At 40.3% G+C, this 18,910-nt stretch overlaps 1 protein-coding gene across 3 annotated transcripts in view; it reads right to left on the minus strand.

Annotated features, from left to right (window-relative positions):
- Positions 1-528: 528 nt before the first annotated feature.
- The window catches only part of EWSR1 (EWS RNA binding protein 1), a 29,483-nt gene continuing 11,101 nt past the window's right edge, over positions 529-18,910 (minus strand). The window contains exons 5-17 of one of the 3 annotated variants that reach the window (XM_067550259.1): positions 13,141-13,327; positions 11,817-11,984; positions 10,593-10,804; positions 10,055-10,235; positions 7,206-7,240; positions 6,636-6,668; positions 5,498-5,616; positions 4,819-4,948; positions 4,208-4,330; positions 3,902-4,061; positions 3,008-3,105; positions 1,963-2,215; positions 529-1,292 (exon numbers count right to left, since the gene is read on the minus strand). In XM_067550259.1, the coding sequence (XP_067406360.1) occupies positions 1,253-1,292; positions 1,963-2,215; positions 3,008-3,105; positions 3,902-4,061; positions 4,208-4,330; positions 4,819-4,948; positions 5,498-5,616; positions 6,636-6,668; positions 7,206-7,240; positions 10,055-10,235; positions 10,593-10,804; positions 11,817-11,984; positions 13,141-13,327 (1,739 nt within the window). In that variant the 3' untranslated portion in view covers positions 529-1,252. Of the gene's footprint in view, positions 1,293-1,962; positions 2,216-3,007; positions 3,106-3,901; positions 4,062-4,207; positions 4,331-4,818; positions 4,949-5,497; positions 5,617-6,635; positions 8,435-10,054; positions 10,236-10,592; positions 10,805-11,816; positions 11,985-13,140; positions 13,328-18,910 lie in introns of those variants that run through there. The other 2 variants (XM_067550258.1, XM_067550260.1) reach the window with 2 other exon arrangements.

Genomic DNA, 18,910 nt, shown 5'->3' on the forward strand with positions numbered 1-18,910 from the left:
CTGCATTCTGGCAATGACTAGTGTGTACACTGAAAAATCCCTACAAGTACAATAAGCTGGTCTTTGTTTTGCTCCTAGCCTTTTTGTTACCTTTGAGTCTGCATGTTTTGTCTTATTGATATGTTACATGCACATGGTATGGAAGATGAGACACCAACACTTGAGCTTATTCTATTGGTTGTGTTATAAATTAGTTACAATGCAGACTGAACCGTGTTTCCTGTTCAGATCCTGTATACATAGGACAACTGCTGTTTCAGTGTGATAACATTGCTTGAACATTCAAACCACACTGCCTGTATTACTTTCAGATGAAGGTTTATTACTCAAGGTGATTTCATTTGCTCTTCAAGCTCATACAGTCCTGCATTTCTGCTCACTGAACTGCCTTGTCCTGAATGTTTTCAGCAGGGCACTAAGCCACACTCAGATACCAAGATGGTGGGCATGGCATACATCAAATAAAACCATCACCACAGAGAACTTAAGATGTTCATCTGCTATTTACAAAAAGTCTAGTCACTGAAATACCCAGCAATATGTCTTTATTTACAGTCAGGATGCAATTCTGAGGTCCAATGGATCATTTGAAATGGTGTGGTCAATTCCATCCCCTGAATGCAATAAGCCACACTTTACAGTATAAGGTTAAGGTGCTTGCTCTGCCTTGCCAAATACACTTCAGGATTAGTTCAATCTTTCCATGGTAGATTTCAATCCCTGCTCCCCCCCTACAATGCAACATTCAATATCAAAGGATTACAAGCCATATAGTACATACAACTCATTGGTGCAACCCACTGCCTCTTCTGCAGAGCCCACAGAGCTGGAGTTTGCGATGCTGACTCCAGGAGGAGATGTTCAGAGTGCTGTTGAATAGAGGCTGAGAAGTGTTAAGTTTATAAACATTTGGAATTTTATTTTAAAAAAACATCACAACCATTAACATTGTTACAGTTAGCTCTCCTCCTGGTTTTGCACACAATGATACTGAGCATGCTCACAACAATGGTTTCTCATTGGTTTAGTTTTAGTTAAACAACCATTTTGTTTAAAAGGAAAAAAAACTCAGCACACTACCATTTAACTTGGTTTTAATGTTTCCTCACAAATGGTGAAAAATACTAAAGTACAGACAAGGAATAATCATAATGTTGTGGTCAACATTATAAATATGGAATTATAAATTTAAAACATTTTCTGGTTTAAAAAATAAATCTGGTAGTAAATGCAACTCTGCAGGTTTCGGCTTCTAGTAGGGCCGGTCTCTCCGCTCCTGGCGATGTTCACCCCTGCAAAGAAAAAGCCTCATTTGGTTAGAGCTCATGGGACAATTGCTACCTCATCCACACCCTGCTGTTCCATTAGACAGAGGAGGAAAATGATAAATTTGACTTAAGAGGAAGGGTTAAAAACTGGGCATGTTTAGTCTTTGAAAAAGAAGGCTGAGGGGACAGTCTTCAAATATGTTAAGGGCTGTTATAAAGAGGACCGTGATCAACTGTTCTCCTTGTCCACTGAAGGCAGAAGACAATAATGGGCTTAATCTGCAGCATGGGAGATTTAGGTTAGATATTAAGAAAAACTTTCTAACTCAAGTACTAGAATAGGCTTCCAAGGGGGAGGGTGGTGTACAATCCCCACCACTGGAGGTTTTTAAGAACAGGTTAGGCAAACACCTGCCAGGGAAGGTCTAGATGACCTCTGGAGGTCCCTTCCAGTCCAACATTTCTATGTTTCTATGCACACTCCTAGTACAAGAAAAGTCAGTAAGAGGCTATCATAATTTTTATTATTCAGTGTTTATTTGTTCCTATCACCATTAACTTTCTGACCTTTATTCCTTCATTTGCCTTTGCTCACATCAGATCCTGTTTCATTCTCCGCCCCAACCCCAAACCCTATTTGAAGTTGTTAAATCATCCTAGCCTATTGCCAGGTTCCTCGGCTTGTTCTACATACTTGTCCATTTTTCCTGGTCCTCCACGCCTGCCACCTCTGCCTCCCATTTGCTCCATAAGAGGTCCAGGTGGGCCCCCAGGTCCTCCTCGTCTTCCTCCTCCAAATCCACCTCGATCCATACCCCGGCCTCCTCTGAATCCACCTCTATCTCCACCACGTCCACCTCTGAACATTCCACCAGGGCCACCTCGATCCATGAGGCCTCCTCTTCCTCCTCTCATGCCACCAGGGCCACCTCTGCCACGATCTCCACCTGGCACAGAAAAATGTCACCATACATATTTGAAACCAGGGCTCTATAGGGTGAAAACATGTCTGCTCTAGACAGACTTCCAGGACTGAAAACTTAATCTTTTCACATTAAAACACCAAACTCAGATGGAAGCGGTAAAAGATGTGTGCATGCAACTTTGAGGCAGTGGGTGGCTTAAGGCCTGGCATAGGAACCATGATGAGGGGAGCCACCCAATTACAGGGACCAAAACCTACTTTTCACTCTGCCCGAAACTGCTGGCCCTTGTCAAAAAACAAATGCTGGCAACATTGCACAGGCTGGGGAACAAAGCACGGGTGCCCTGGAAGCAAAATCAGGCCGCTCACTGGGCTGGAGGCAGCCACAGGTGGCTAATACCACACCGCATGAACTGCATGTTCCCAGAAGTCCCACTGAACATTTTGTGCTCCCCTGAGATCCATTGGGGAAGCTTGAGAGGCAGATGGCTTATTTAGAGGATATTTTGGTTGGGAACAATGTAAAGTGGCAGCGCCTTAAGAAACTGGATTGCTGCCGATAGATGCAAGGCAAGAAGAGTCACAGAAGCAGCAGGAAAATGAGGGCAAGTTATCTCAGGCAGAGCAGTACCACAAACTGCTGCCTCTACAGCTCCACGAGGGCATTATTTATCCAATAATTGTCTAGGAATAGCAAACAGACAGTCCTTGAGAACATTGCATAAGCAAAGTCAATCACATTTGCAAAGTACTAATTTTCCATGCTCTGGGAATAACCTTGAACTCATCTATAAAAGCTGTGCCACGTACATACCTGGAGGTGGGAAGGGGGGTGGAAGAAAGCCTTCTGGTTTAGGAGCCTTGCATTGATTACACTCTGTTCTCCAAGCAAAGTTCTGGTTTCCACATCCCCTAAACAGAACCTTCAGTTAGTGAAGACTTAAAAAAAAAAAAAAAAAAAGTTAATTTAATGTCCCTATGACTGATCTAGGAGAGGATGGTCCTAGCACAGAACAGGAGACAAATGTAAGTATTTTATTCTCAACTCTGATACTGAGCCTGTAAGTGAGCAAATCAACCAACGCATATTGCTCCATCTTCATGGTTTGTGAGGACTGACTAGTTAATATCTGCACCCCACTTCTGGATAACACAGTTCTTTTCACTGCCTGATCTGCCATGCCAGAACAAAAGAATGGCAACATATCAGTTATGCTGAATGATGTGGCTCCTCCAAGTAAGCTCTTCTTTGGGACAGGGACTGTCTTTTTGTTGTGTTCATACAGCACCTAGCACAACGGCACTACTGCAGTACAAATAAATAATGTTGCTATCTCTAATATGGGCAGAGGTGCAATATAGGCAAGAGAAGTATGGAATCACTGATGCAGCTGTGCTCAGTTCAGACTCTTTTGGAGACCCCCCAAGCAGCTCTTCATTACAGTCCATTCAACAGCTTATTTTTCAAAATCTGAACCATACTTTGTTACCAGAAGTTCTGGCCCCAAATGAGCCACTTCCTAACTGAACAGTACCCAGGCAGTTTGGATACATGATCGGGCTGTGACATTCTGCAGGAGATGAAAGCTGAGTGGACTGCAATGCCAGGTACGCGGTAGACCATGTAAAAAGAGACGGCATCGGGGTTTAAATGCAGGACTACAGGGGACCAAGATGCTAACAGATCAGCAAACTTGCAAACACTTACGGGTTGGGGCACTGCCAGTCTCCAGCTCGGTGCTGGACGTTTCCTCCAGAAGGGTTTCCTCTAGAACCCCGTGGTCCTCTTGGGGCAAAGCCTCCCCTGTCTCCACCTCTGCCTCCCATCCGGCCCATTGGACCGCCAGAACCACCAGGACCCCCCGGGCCTAAAAGTAAGAAGTCAATTAATTCCAGTACAGACCCTTGTCACCTCCACACCATAGGGTATTGCTCAGTGTACACTACTCTCTTGGGTCTGCACACTAAGGTTCCAGGGGAATTCAGCTCATTCATACAGACTGGCCAACATTACCTCCTCTCAGTGGGGGAGGCAATCCACGCGATTCACGTGGGGTCATCCCGCCCCTCATGCTATTCATTGGTGCCTTCTTCCGAGCGAGAGAAACTTTGAGTTTGTTCCCCTGGAAATCTTTTCCTGGAATAAACAGAAAAGCGTGGCTTGTTTACATGTTCACAAACTTCCACTATTAGAGGGGGAATAGGGTTTGGGTACCATATACAAGCATCCTACAGGATGTACCTCTCCTTAGTCACTGTTCAAAGGGAAAGGTGACCATATATCAAGTGTTGGGGGTGGGGGAATTCCACCTCTGACCTGTAGAACCAAAGAAACTCTACACAGAGGAGAGAGTGTTGCTATTTAGCAGTTACCCAGACTAGTTTGGAAGTTAGCACACTAGGGAGCTGGTTTATCTAATCTGGTTTGACTAAAACCAGAGAGTTTCCCAAGTAAAGTCTTTCCAAGTAAGATCTGCTTTACCAGGTATGTATCTATTACCTACTTGTGCTGAGGACAGACACACCCACTTTTCTAGCCTCCGAATTAGCCAAATACTTATCTATGAAATAAATCCCAGCAAAAACTATGCTAATCAGAAGCTTTAGTTAATTCCAGTCACTTACCATCAAACCACTCTACAGCTGCTTTGGCAGTTGATGGGTCGTCATAGAACACTGTGGCATCTCCTTTTGGCTTTCCAGTTTCTTTGTCAAGATAGAAGTTTATCATAGGTTGCCCAGTCCTCTTGTTCATCTAGCAGGAGAATAAAACCACACTTCAAACTGCAGTGGACTAAGTTGAATGAATTGTAAACAAAGATCCCAAATACATCATTCTCCACTACTCTTAAAATCATCCCCAGTTCCTGTGAGCTAGAGGGCTCATCCTCTGCTCCACTGACACAGAGTTAGATGGCTCAGGAAGGAGCACATCCACAGTGCCCCCATCCCACTCAGAGGATGTGACTAACCCACCATAAACACCCCTCATCCCAGCTAGCGGGCACAACTACAGAAGCATTCAGAAGCCTGATATGGACACTGAAGGACACTTCCTAAAAGGCTCTTTGGGAATGCAACGCTGCTGGTTATTTCAGGGGTTCTCAGCCTGCCTGGTTGGGACCATATTGCTAAGTGGGAGGGAGTCCTTCCTAGACCATGGATACACTGGGTGGGGTGAGTGGGTTGTCCTGCTATGGAAAAGGCTGGAAATCACAGTTTTATTTCCATCCCACTCTAATAGCTGGTGAGATAGTTGCTGCACCACACTCCAGTGGTCCTGCATACACACACTGTTACCCACCTTGACTACACCACATTGTTTGAAGAAGTCTGCCAGCTCCTCCAGGGTCACACTGTCATTCAGTCCCTGTACATAAACTGAACTGTTGTCTGAGTCATCATCTGGGTCTACAGGTGGGCCTAAGGAGATCAAATTCACAAAAGTGTCATTACACCAGGTAATCACAATAGATTATGAAGGACAGAGAGAAATTTTGTCTGGTCAGCTTCAGTGATAATCTCCCTAAACGGATTGCTCCCTCTCTTTCAATGAGAGCAAACATGTATATTTATGGAAGTGCCAGCTGAAAATCCAGCTATTCAATGGCACCTCCTCTAATACATAAGGAAGAACCATACTGCATGTTGATCACTGTATGATATGATACACTGTACAAATCAGCTGATTTATTTCCCACTGATCTTCACAAGAAGGGAATTTTGATCTGGTCTCTTGCCATAGCTGGGTGTATGCTATTCATATGCCATGAGAAACCGTAGCCAAAATTGAGTGGCTGATGTATGGAAGCCATTTTGGGGAACAACTTGAGAAGAACATCTGTGCAAAACCAGATACCCAATTGCAGGTGCACATTAGATTTTACATCTTGTATGCAATTATACAGGCATTAACCTACACAGCCCATCCTTATTGCGCCAGAGCCTTTGTGACCAGTCACAGCAATAAGCTGATCCCGGGAAACAGCTACAAAGAGATAAAATGCACATTTGTACAGGACTACAAATGAAAAAACGACAAATTCACAGGTGGTGGAGTGGTGGATGTGCCTGTGTGATAGTTATTTCAATACTGCTTGAAGTTAGATGCCTGGTATATCTGAATAGCCATGGACAATGCTGTTTAAACAACATCCTTCCCTTCAGGAAACTAGAAAAGCATCTAAATGAATGTTTGCGAATTTAAGTCAGCCAGCCCAACTTTATGATTAATCAAGAATGCAGAATGAATGAATGGCCATCAAGACACTGAAATACAGAGGGTGAATGCCCCTGCACATTTTACATAGGCAGGGAAGAAAAGGCAGAGAATCCTTTGCGGACAAGCAATGTGAATGACTGCCTTCCCTTGTGGAGGAAGAACAAATGGGAAATTCTTTACAGCATGCTCAAGTGATATTGTGAACAGTATTCAAAATTACCTAAATCAAGATCTGGTCCTTCTTCCATGGGGCCTGCCAGTCAGGGAAAAAAATCATATAAAGTTGTGTTAGTGCACGTCTTGCAGGCTGAAAACCGACACACACAAATCTATCTACTTACAATCACCATATGATGGCGTTGGTTAAACTCAAATTGACCTGCATTGCAAAAATGTTAGCAATGCACCTTTTTAACGTTTTTGTGTGTGATCATTTTGCTACTTTTAGCAGCCTTTTAAACCATTAACCATTATTACGCCTTTTTAGCTTTATTGGGCCAATCAGTGTATATTTATAAGAAAAGTTACTTTTTTATTTATTAAATCCAAACAAAATTAAATTTATTCTCCCCAAATTACAGAAGTAGTTTCTCAATACTTCAAGTTACCCTTTGTTCTGTAACCATAGGTTAACCGTATACCCCTAGGCATTGCCGGCAGTACCCATTAAAGTCTTGTTGTATATGTCATTTTTAACCACTTATGAAACTAATAAAAAATTATATTTTTTTTTTCTAAAAACTGACTGATTTTTTTTTAACACTATCCATTGTAATGCTCAAAAACTTACCACCAGGCTTATTGAAGCCACCTCGCTCTCCAGCGCTGCTGGGGGGATAAACGAAGAAATGAAGGCCTTTCCCTTTAAAAAGCCAGTACCGCTCTGAGCCTCTGGGGCTCACTGGGAAGAATGGCACTGGCTAAACATCTCCAAACAATGCATCTGTCTGTCTCTCTCTCATCTTGTCACTATGCCTTTCTTCAGGGCAGCTTGATCAAATTTCCTTTACACACAACCTTGCTTGTCTGGTTTCAGACACCACTTTTGCTGCTGTACCCTTTCATTACCTGTATTGGTATTAACAGTACAATACTTGGCGAAAACATTTAGAGCTTTTCAAATTGTATTTTATCTTTTTTTTTAAAAAAAAAATCAAGTCACCTTCAGGTCAACTCCCTCCCCTTCTGTGTACATAAAGGTGCACCCTCAGCCTCTTGCAGTAGGAGAGCAAACTGAGCCCTTGGGTCCCTAACATTAACAGTTAAAAAGGCAGGAGACAACCATATGCAATACCAAGAACACAGTTCAGATGACATTTCCACTAAAACCTCAGTATAAAGCGATACATTCAGGTCACTACTGGATTTAACAGTCTCTGTGGAAGGAGAACTTACAGAATATATCAGGGCTCAAAGGCCTGGGGGTGCAGCTTTGTGGACACAAACCCTGAAATGAAGATTTTAATGTGTGCCAATGCAAAAATCACAGCCTTTAGCTTTTAATACAAAAGTACAGGCTAGGCAATTAGTTTGCTATTGCTTCCAAGTGCTGGTTAATTAGGAAAATGCCACCTGAAAAGGGTTTTATAGGGTGGGAGGAGATGTTTTGAGGGAGGGAAGAGAGGAGGGAGAGAGCCATCTATTTGCAAGCAAGTATTGCACCTTTAATACCGAAAAAGGTTTTAAATACACAATTCCAAGCTGTTGCATGCAGCTTTGCTTCCTTTTTTTTTTTTAAAAAGTACACACCATATATGTAATGTCTCTCTTTTTAAACACATAAGTTTACACTTTTTAATGTTACACAATTCTAAAGTATTATACCAGTATGCAGTTACCAAAGTTACAGAAGGATTCCATTTATACAATGAATACATTTGGTTAAAAATATTCTATGTATATTTTTCCTCTCCATATGGACACCGTGTCTAGTCCCACTTTTCATTATGCTGCCGGCTGAGTACTGAGTACGGGTACTTTTTAAGTATTGAAGTGTATACAAGGCTCTCACTTTGTAACCTGTAGCATATAAATGCGACAAAGCATGTTAAAAAGTTTCCATGTTTAACAGCCAATGAAAATATAAAATAATTGAGTCAATGAAAAAGGGCATGTTAATAACATTGGGCTCCTTACCTGCAGGAGACACTGAAATCCATCACCACACCATGATAAAAGGGCCGAGTTCCCCTACACTGCCCCCTTGGTGTTCAACCTACTGCTTCATGGAAAGGCCACCTTTTCTATGGACAGTAGAAAAACTACATCCAAAAAGCAGGCGGCCCCTTTAATAGACTAGTCAGCTGGAAATCACTACAGAAGTAATTTATTCTTTGATTACAGGTGTGAAATTAGAGAAAAAAATTATGAATCTTTTGCAGTAAACAGCACCAAAATGACTAGAAGTTTTAAGACGTGATGATAGTAATTTCAAGTGTCTACATCTACTTTAAAAACATTAGAAATAAATACATTATGGGTGAAATCTTTATATAGAACAATGGAACCCTGTTCCATTCAAGCCAATTTAGAAAATCAGTAGTTTCCATATGAATAAGTGTTTAATTTGTATTTTAAAGTACTAGGTAGTTGTATTTCTCCAATAAAGATTTCAGGCCATTTGGATTCATTTTAGCTAAGCTATGCAGAATGACAGAGTAACTTCTCCAATGTCTAGGTGCAGTGGGGTTGTAAAACAAGTAGTTAACAAATGCTGCACATTTATTTAAGGCTGTTGACTCACTTGCCCAGCCACACAATAGGTAACATTTTACTGAAGTTGTCCTGATATTTTCCACTCCCATCTCCACATTTCTAAACTGTATCAATGAAACACTCTGCATAGCTTTAAACTAAATTTCATAGGGACGGAACACACACAAAGCTAAACCTTCCTTTTATTAGCCTTGATATTAGTCCATCATCCTCACCTTTATTAAACAGACACCAGATAGAGGGAACTATAAACTACTGATCTGAACAAATAGGTTTACTAAACCAGATTATGCCATCAGTTAAAATGACCAAACTGATTTAGACCACCTGAAAGCTCCAATGGGGAGCAGTCCTGGAAGTCAAGTCAGATCTTTGGGTGTTCTTGGGGCTTTTCTTCACACTCCAACCAAGCCACTCTAGAGTCGTGGCTTCAACAGCAATAAACTGACCCATATATTCACTTATGATAGTAGCTCCAAGTGCTACTTCTAGTGCAAACAGAGGCTGAGGGGAAACATTGTATAAAAGCATCTGACATTAGGCTACTGCCATGTACATACCTGAAGTGTCAAGACCCCCAACAGCGAGGCAAAGAAAGTGAAACCTGGATCTCCTGGAAGGTTTGTGTGTGTTCCATCCAAAGTTATTGTTAAATCCCACAGAGGATTTCACCTCTGGATAACCACGAAGGGAGCTGAAAGTTCTGTATTTCATAACACCCTTAATTCCCCCAGGCCCAACAAACTGCAGGAAAAAAAATAGATCCTGCCCCTACTTCCCCTAGGAGAATATTTCCATGGACTAGAAACAATCTTGCTATTAAATAAATATTCTCCATGGAATTTCATCTTTCAGCCCATCCTTCCATTTCAAATCCTATGGATAAAACAGAATTATGTAAAAGGAGAAAAGATTTACTCTTACCCCATTCCACCGCGTCCTCCTCCCCGCCCACCTCTGCTCATGCCTCCACGATCAAATCCTCCTCTTCCCCTGCCCCGGTTATCAGGGCCACTCATGCTCCGGCTTTCTCCTGGGCCAGAAAAGCCTCCAGATTCCTGTCCATATCCACCCATGCTGCTGGAATGGTCCTGACGAAATGAACCTGAGGAGAGTTTATATAGGAGACATTAATGCAGAAGCAGACAAAGTCAGAATCATTCTGAAGTGCCTGTTCCCATGATCACTCTACACCTGCCTTTAGTACCACAAACTTTACCAGTACTGTGAAGTAACTGTTTGATATGGGTGTTAATACAATGGCTTTATTCAAATCAGGGTGCACAGCACTGCACTTGCAGTCAAACATAAAACTATACCGAGCCAATAAAAAAGTCTACAGAACTATCAGCTGGGCAGAATGCCTGCTGCTTGGAAAATATTCAAATGCTAAACAAGTGCATAGCTTCCGTCAGAGATTTACTAGTATGTCTTATCTGACACACTATTGAGCTAAACTCACTCTGCTGGCCGTAACTGCTGCTCTGCTGGCTGTATTGGCTTGGGGCCTGGCTGTAGGATCCAGTCGGGGGAGGATAACTAGTAGGTGGCTGCTGGCCATAGCTGCTTTGCTGGCCATAGCTAGTCTGTTGTCCATAGGTGCTCGGCTGCCCATAGGTGCTTTGCTGAGAGTAACTGGTCTGATCGTAACTACTTGGCTGCGTAGAGGAATAGCTGAAAGACAAGAATTAAAAAGTGTTTCTAGATGGAAGATAAATCAAGCCATCTGGAAACGTGCATAAAGCTGCAGTGGTATCCAACAAGACAGTAATGTAAGTCAAACAACCTGTATTAACACAAGTCATTTAAAATGTGAGGTTATCCTATGGAGGCAGATTTGCAGGCATAGGAAAAAAAATAAGAAGCCAGATGGGTTGCTAAAAACAAAAACAGTGTGATCCAGTTCTTCATAGCTCTAAAAAGAGAGATAATTATGCCATGGAAATCATCGCTAGTTTCCAGTGGGAAATTTGCATCCCTTAGGACCTTGCACTGAAATACTTTAAAACTAACAGACTCACTGAATGATTGATATCCGTCAGTCTAGAATTTCAAAGCCATTGAAGACTATGAAATACCAGTTGGTAATATGGTTTGTATGTAACTTGTTTCCCTGGCTTCTTATAAATCAAGAGCAATCTAACTCACTTTATTTCCAACAAAATTAAGCATCTCTGCTTGGCATGTGTCAGCTTTTCAGACGTGCTTGAGAATTTCAAAAGTAACACCTGTCTGTTCTACATTTCAGGATCAACAACTCACCTGAGATTCATGACATGTGCGGAAGCAGCATTTTAAAAAGTAAACACTGAAGAGGAATACAGGGATGTGAGCCTCTCTTTAGAACCCAAAGTTTAAAGAAGCAATGACACTTGATTAAAGGGCAGCTTTCACATTTAAGATTTAAAAGAGAATATTTTTATATAAAACAGGAACTTATTTATGCACAACCCTTTATTCTTTCCTCTTTGACCCTGCAGTGAAGAGAAGACTGGTTAGAAGCAAGTAAGCTTGTTTATGAAAATATCTGTGATTACCTGCAAGCATGGCAAGAAAGAACAAAGTCTAATATATTTAAAGTTTTCACACAGTAGAAAAGTCCCTTTAAAAAAAAGTAACAGCACTTTCATCCAAGCAAACAAATTTTAATACTTCATCACCAAGCCTAATTTTCTGAAAGAATTACCTGGTGGGAGGATAGGATGGAGGAGCGGTGACAGGCTGCATAGGGTAACTTCCAGGCACCTGAGGATAACTGTAGTTACTTTGTCCATATCCTAAGCTGGGCTGGCTGTAGCCTGTGGTACTCGACTGAGGCTGGCTAGTCTCCGCTGGCTTGCTGCTATCCTGGGGTCTAAAAGCAAAGTTCACCAATGAGTTGTCATCTTCTATCAAATGCCCCTTTGCCCCAATTCTCCTTGCAACAGGCAATGATATTTCTCCAGTAGAAGATGAGGTTATATTTGTTTATGGAATTTATGACCTAAAGTTGCCATTAGGTAGTCCAATGTATTTTAATTTCAAATCAAATGATTTAGTTTCATCTATGAAAGTAGGTAGAATTAACTAGTTAAATGCAGGACTTTTTACTTTCTGATTGACAATTTCTACTTTCCCTCACTATTAGAGAAATCAAAGGCTACCTATTAACAGTAATTAAAAATACAATTCTTCTTCAGCTCCCCTTTACCTTATTAATCAGGTGCAATCTCAAATCTAAAGCACATAACTTAGAATTAAACCGACTCCAGCATGGCCCCAGACAGATAACATTCTAGAACCAATTAACTCAGCCATTTCACTCTAGGTTTTCTTGCATTATCTTGTAAATGCTAGTAAAAAACTGGTGATCAGCTTTTCCACTTGGTGGCAATGTGTTGCTTGGTGTGTTCCACTTGGTGGCTTGTGTTGCTTAAAATTCAATGTGATTTAGATACAACTGTTCTAAACCCTCTTTTTAGAAAATCTTATATTTGCTGAACATACAATTGAACTAAGAGGCCTGTTAACAGGGGCCAAACATGTTGAAGACATTTTGTATCTCAAGTCATACATGTACACCCATTCCCAAAAGACATACTAGGCAACACTATTGTTTTAAGTAACCCCATAACTGGAAGATCATACAAGTGTTAATTTTCCACTAGTTTTCCTTCTCACAGTTTGATAGCTAACACTGCATCAACACTGTTCTGTTAGTCATTAGAATTTCCTGTCTTAGGCAACAGCTTAGTAACACTGCTGGAGACCTGTCCTGGGGGTGGTTGGAGAGGGAGGGGGTAGAGAAAGGAAGTCATGTACACACTTTACCTCATAGCTTTTTGCAGTGCCTGGGAAGAACTGCAGCAAAGCTGAAACCAAATATGCAGAGGACAGGCACATGCACAGAGAAGAAAAGGAGTGGGCCCAAGAATGTTTGGTGTTGCTCTTGTACCTGTCAAGGGCCAACTGTTCTCATCAAAAGAGAAAGCCTTATTTAAAAAGAAAAAATAAATGAAAATATGTATTACCTTGCAGGTGCAGACGTTGCTGGCTGCTGCCCATAGGTTGGGTAGGCAGGCTGGGTGCCATACGCGGACTGTGCTGCATAAGAAGCCTGGGTGGTAGTAACTGTGGGTGTAGTAGTATCGTAGGCAGCTGTGCCATATCCCTGAACGGGCTGACTATAAGCTGGGGGGGCAGTTGGGGTGGTATAACCTAGAACAAATAAAAGCTTGGTCAGATTGACTTTCAACTCAGATTTAATATATTATAGTATATTTTATTCTTCTTCAGAGATTCTTACCCAGAGGTTACAAATGTTACTGATTTTACTTTTACTATGTAATACAGGTAACCTGAAAATGAAAATTGACTCATAGCATATGAAGGCCTGGGAATTTTTTCCCCACAAACAGCATTTTTGCTTTAACATTAGAAATTCCAGTCTAATTTTCCAGGTCCAGCTAATGACTAGGGAAATAATGACATCACTGGAGTTATGAGAACAAAAGCTAAGTGACCGAGGGGAATGTCTTCTCAGTCAGACTCTAAAGACTGTTTGTTTACAACTATTTAACTTCAATAACTAATTTTAAAAAAACATATATAATACAGGTGGAGACATACAGAAAGTACTCCAAAAAAAGGGAAGTCAGAGAACATTCTTGTTATTTTTAAAGTAAAAAAACCAATTACAGAAACTTTTAGCAAAGTCTCAGCCATTTTAGGCCTTAATACAGCAAAAAGAAAAGGCATAAGGCTAACTTTTAAGAATTCTTTACAGGTTACCTTCAAAGCAATATGTACTTGCAATCATTAGTAATTCTTGAAATGTAAAGAATGAACTTTAGTTTTGCACTTACATAAGAACGGCCATACTGGGTCAGACCAATGGTCCATCTAGCCCAGTATCCTGTCTTCCAACAGTGGCCAATGCCAGATGCTTCAGAGAGAATGAACAGAACAGGGCAATTATCGAGTGATCCATACCCTGTCATCCAGTCCCAGCATCTGACAGTCAGAGGCTCAGGGACACCCAGAGCATGAAGCTGCATCTCTGACCATCTTGGCTAATAGCCATTGATGATGGACCTATTCTACATGAACTTATCCAATTCTTTTTTTAATTCAGTTACATTTTTGACCTTCACAACATCCCCTGGCAATTAGTTCCACAGGTTGACTGTGCATTCTGTGAAGAAGTACTTCCTTTTGTATGTTTTAAACCTGCTGCCTGGTTCTTACGTTATGTGAAGGGGTAAATAACACTTCCTTATTCATGTTCTCTATGCCATTCATGATTTTATAAACCTTTATCATAGCCCCTCTTGGTCGTCTCTTTTCCAAATTGAACAATCCCAGTCTTTTTAATTTATCTTCATATGGAAGCTGTTCCATGCCCATAATAATTTGTTGCCCTTCTCTGTAACTTTTCCAATTTTAATGCATCTTTTTTTGAGATGGGGTGACGAGAATTGCATGCAGTATTCAAGGTGTAGGCATACTATGGATTTATATAATGTCATTATATTTACTGTCTTATCTCTCTCTTTTCTAATGGCTCCTAACGTTCATTCTGTTAGCTTTTTTGACTGCCGCTGCACACTGAGTGAATGTTTTCAAAGAACTATCCACAATGACTCCAAGATCTCTCTTGAGTGGTTACAGGTAATTCTGATGCCATCATTTTGTATGTATAGTTGAGTTGGGCTTACGTCTTCCAATGTGCATTATCTCATTTATTAACAATGAATTTCGTATCTGCCATTTTGTTGTCCAGTCACTCAGTCTTGTGAGATCCTTCTGTAACTCTTCGCAGTCTGCTTTGTACTTGGAACTATCTTGAGCAATTTAGTATCATCTGCAAACCTTGTCGTCTCACTGTTTACCTTTTCCAAATCATTTAGGAATATGCTGAACAGCATACTTTACTAATTCAAAAAGAGGTATTTCGATAAAGAAACATGCCAAGAAATCGAATGGTTTCTGCTGCTTTAACATGCTATTGTCTTTGGCTAAAGGAAGACCTCAGCAATTTAATATACCTCAAGTAAAAATATTCAGTAGTTAATACAAACAAATCTTTTAAATGTCTTTTTAGAAATATCTATCATTGTTTCTATTTCCATTTAGTGAGTGGGAGATGCTCTTTATTGATAATGTCCAGCAAATATTTTGCAAAATAGAACTGATACTTTGTTTCCCAAGGCTAGCTAACAGGAAAACATTATCTCACTCATACTTTACATCAATTAAGATAACATCTTTCTTTTTATTTGTTTAATTTTATTATACTTAAGACACTTGTAATTACAAATAAGAGTACTTCACATGTAGTGTTCAGACTAACTACACTGGAGTTTTCTTTTTGACTGCCTGATGTTCAGAGGGGAAATGATCTCCAGTACAGTAATGTTTACTAGTCAGCATCTTTTCCTTTCATCCTCAGTGTCTTCAAAATGCAAGAATTTGCTTTCACTACTCATTATGCTACACAGGTGACTTGTCACAAAATCCAGACCTTTCTTAACTAGCTTATGAAGTATTTAAACTGAGCAAAGGAAGCTACCTCACAGCACATGACAAAGCAGCTACACTGGTGAAGTATAAAACCAACATCGGTTCAACGTTTTGAATAGTCCCCGCCACAAGTATAATTAATAACTCTTCAAGCATTCCTTATGAATCCCAGCATTTTAAATTGCACTTGTTACAATTCAGCCACACTAGAAAAGCCCAAGTACAGGTATTTGTTCTCCCTCTATAGGGAAGCAAATAATATTTGATTTTCATAATATTCTAGCTACTCAATTTTCATCTAGAGTGCTTCTGAAAAGCAAATCCCTGCTCTGAAGCCTAAGTGTGCTCATGAGGAAAAAAAGGCGAATGGGATGGTGCTGAATGGTGTACAATGAACACAATTTTTTGTGTTGTGCAAACTCAGTTCAAACACTCTCAGTAAAATGAACATGAGCCACAAAAGCATTCCACAAAGACTGGCTGATATCTAAAGTTAGATGGACCCAATTCCAAACAACTAACCCCCTGACTGCTCATTGCCTACATCAAGTTTTTGCAGTAAGTCATTTTCCAGTGGTCAGAGGTAAACTTCACTGCAAACTAATGCACTTGGATCCCTGTCTTGCACCCAAAGAGAACTTGTTGCAGGATCAGGGATTTACCTAGATCTTTCCAACTGTGGTCCCTTTTCCCTGGCACATTTCACAGTATTATTAAAACCTAAACCCAAACCATGCAGCAGTTTGCACAGTGCCAGATGTCAGCAAGTCATTAACTGTCTTACGAAAAAGAACTTTGAATTTTAAACGTGTGAAATCTAGTCTTGGCATTTCACTTGTAAAAGTGTTTTTAATATTTAAGACTCCATATGTAAATAGTTAGTGATTTAGGAACCTATTACTGTAAATTCTAATTTCATATGAACATCATCTTAGTCTAGGATAACACAAAACAATTAGAGTTGTATCTTTCTGAAGCATTAGATTCCACTCAGGAGGAACATTTAGACCATGTAACACTCCTAAAATTTTTTGGAGTCTCCAGCACAGACAGACAGAAAAAAAGAAACTAACAACTTCATCTGCTTTAGTCAGCCCAGTAAAGATATATTCCTTAGCCGGCTCCAATTCCTCTCACGGGATCCAACCCTGCAAGCCTTCTGCATGCAAAATGCACACATCAATAGCAGTTCTTTCTGTGTTAGGAGGGAAGGATTCAGCCCTCAAAGAATACACTGCTAAAATACTGGATTTAAAAGGATTTATTATGAAATGGCTGACTTCTCGTCAGGTGGTAGCAGTTTTGAAAGTTCTCTCTAATTTAAACAGCCACTACACCATGCTACTACGGAGTTTAGGCTTGTGCAGAACCCTAATACACACTGGGTATGTAAATCTACCATAAGTGAGAACACAGACATACAAGTTATGTCCACAATCCATTCTATTTTTGTATAATGAGTCATTCTTCATTATGGTAGGCCATCAATATAAAGATATATAATGTAAGTACTGACATATATACTACTAAGATACAGTGGGCAAAAACAAAGAATGGGTTTGGTTATTCACAGGAGATAATTATCAATCTAAGGGTCACAAACAGGTCTCCAAGGGTTACAAACCCTCCTCCCAACCTTTATGCCTAGAGGGGAAAGGGAGTCCCAAAAACTTGTTTAAATGGGGTAACAGTACGGAAGACGTGGATAACCTTTGTATTAATTCACACCTCAGATATATACCAAGGTGCAAATAAGTGCCAGCCAGCCATACAGGACCAAATAGGCTGGGACAAAGGGGAGATTCATTGAGCCTTCCCTATTCAGAGGCTATAATACGACCCTATGCAGGCTAAGATAACCCCAGCCTGGGCCACCATCATGGTGCAGAACCAGCTTTGCTACTCCTACAGACACACCCTTGCATCAGAGGTATTTCAAGGGGACTGGAGAGGTATCTTCACAGGATTGAATTTCCCTGGCAATCATCCTAAAGCCTTTTAGTGAATTATGAAAATAGACAATTAAAAAAAAAAAAAAAGCACCATTTAAATAATTGTTAAATAGTATTATGCAATACAAAGTCAGCTCCTAGAGAAAATTAAGTTGCAATTTAACTGTAAATACCAGAAGTCTAAATGTGATCCTTTTTAGGGTGTTAATCTGTGTCCCCCTTACAGCACTACATGTTTTATTTAGTAGAAAAACTAGGATTTGCATACTGAACAATATCTTTGATGGATTTTGGAGTAGGCCCCTAACAGGTTTCTGGTTGTTTAAAACTGTACTATCGTTAGTTCACATTTGGATGGTTCTGAATCTTCTAGGGGAGGATGGTGTAGTAACTTTTTAAACTTGGCACTAGGTGCATTTAAGTAGCTATATAAGCAGTTCTGCCAAAGATAAAGACAGGAAAACATGCCACACAAACTAATGTAAATCATACTTTAAGGACCTATGTGGTCTTCCATCTGACCCTAACTTTTAAGTGGCGTTTTTGGTTGGATGTGTGAGGAAGCAGTATAGGAAAAATATCTATTATTATACACCCAGTAAATGTACACCTGAGCTAAACAAGGTGCAAGCAAAAAATTTGATCTGGTATAGATTATTGTTCCTATAGCCCCTGCACAATTAGTGCCAGCAGAATAAAGGGCCCAGACATTTACCAGAGATTTTTAAAGTTTAAGTCTACAAATATATTCTGTTAATGATTTCTGATCTAACGCTGAACCAAGAACAAATCACTTCCAGAGCTGCACAAGTTACAAAAGCTATCATTTCTCATTCTTCAAGGCACTGGATTACTGTCAGAAAGAAACCCTCCCCCCTCAAAAATGATGGTAAAGTATTACACAATTGATACATTACGGAGTAATTTTTTCCTCCACATTTTCCATCGTAACGCACCCACCACCATTACCTACAATCTATGCTCAGATACTAGTAGAAGCACCATCTGTATGTCCTGGACATTCTAGGGAACTTTTAGGAAGTTTCCATTCCACTACAGGTTAAGTTTACTTTTAAATAAAGAAAGAATGAGCCACATAAAACTGTAGCCATGATTTCCCTCGGCTGAAGATAGACTACATTTTTGCATGGACTCCTCCTGGTTCAAACCAAGTGCATCAGAATATAATCTTCAAATCATGGATCAAGTCTCTCTGGATCAGTTGGGTTTTTTTTAAAAACATTAAGGTATTTTTATGAGCAAGACTCCAGTTTAAAAAGCACAGGCTGAAATAATTTATGAAGATGTCAAGTATATGTCTGAACTG

This window comes from Emydura macquarii, unplaced genomic scaffold, assembly GCF_026122565.2.
Source record: "Emydura macquarii macquarii isolate MOO-44397 ecotype Brisbane River unplaced genomic scaffold, CSIRO-AGI_Emac_v2 contig_1254, whole genome shotgun sequence".
NCBI classification, from domain to species: domain Eukaryota; kingdom Metazoa; phylum Chordata; order Testudines; family Chelidae; genus Emydura; species Emydura macquarii.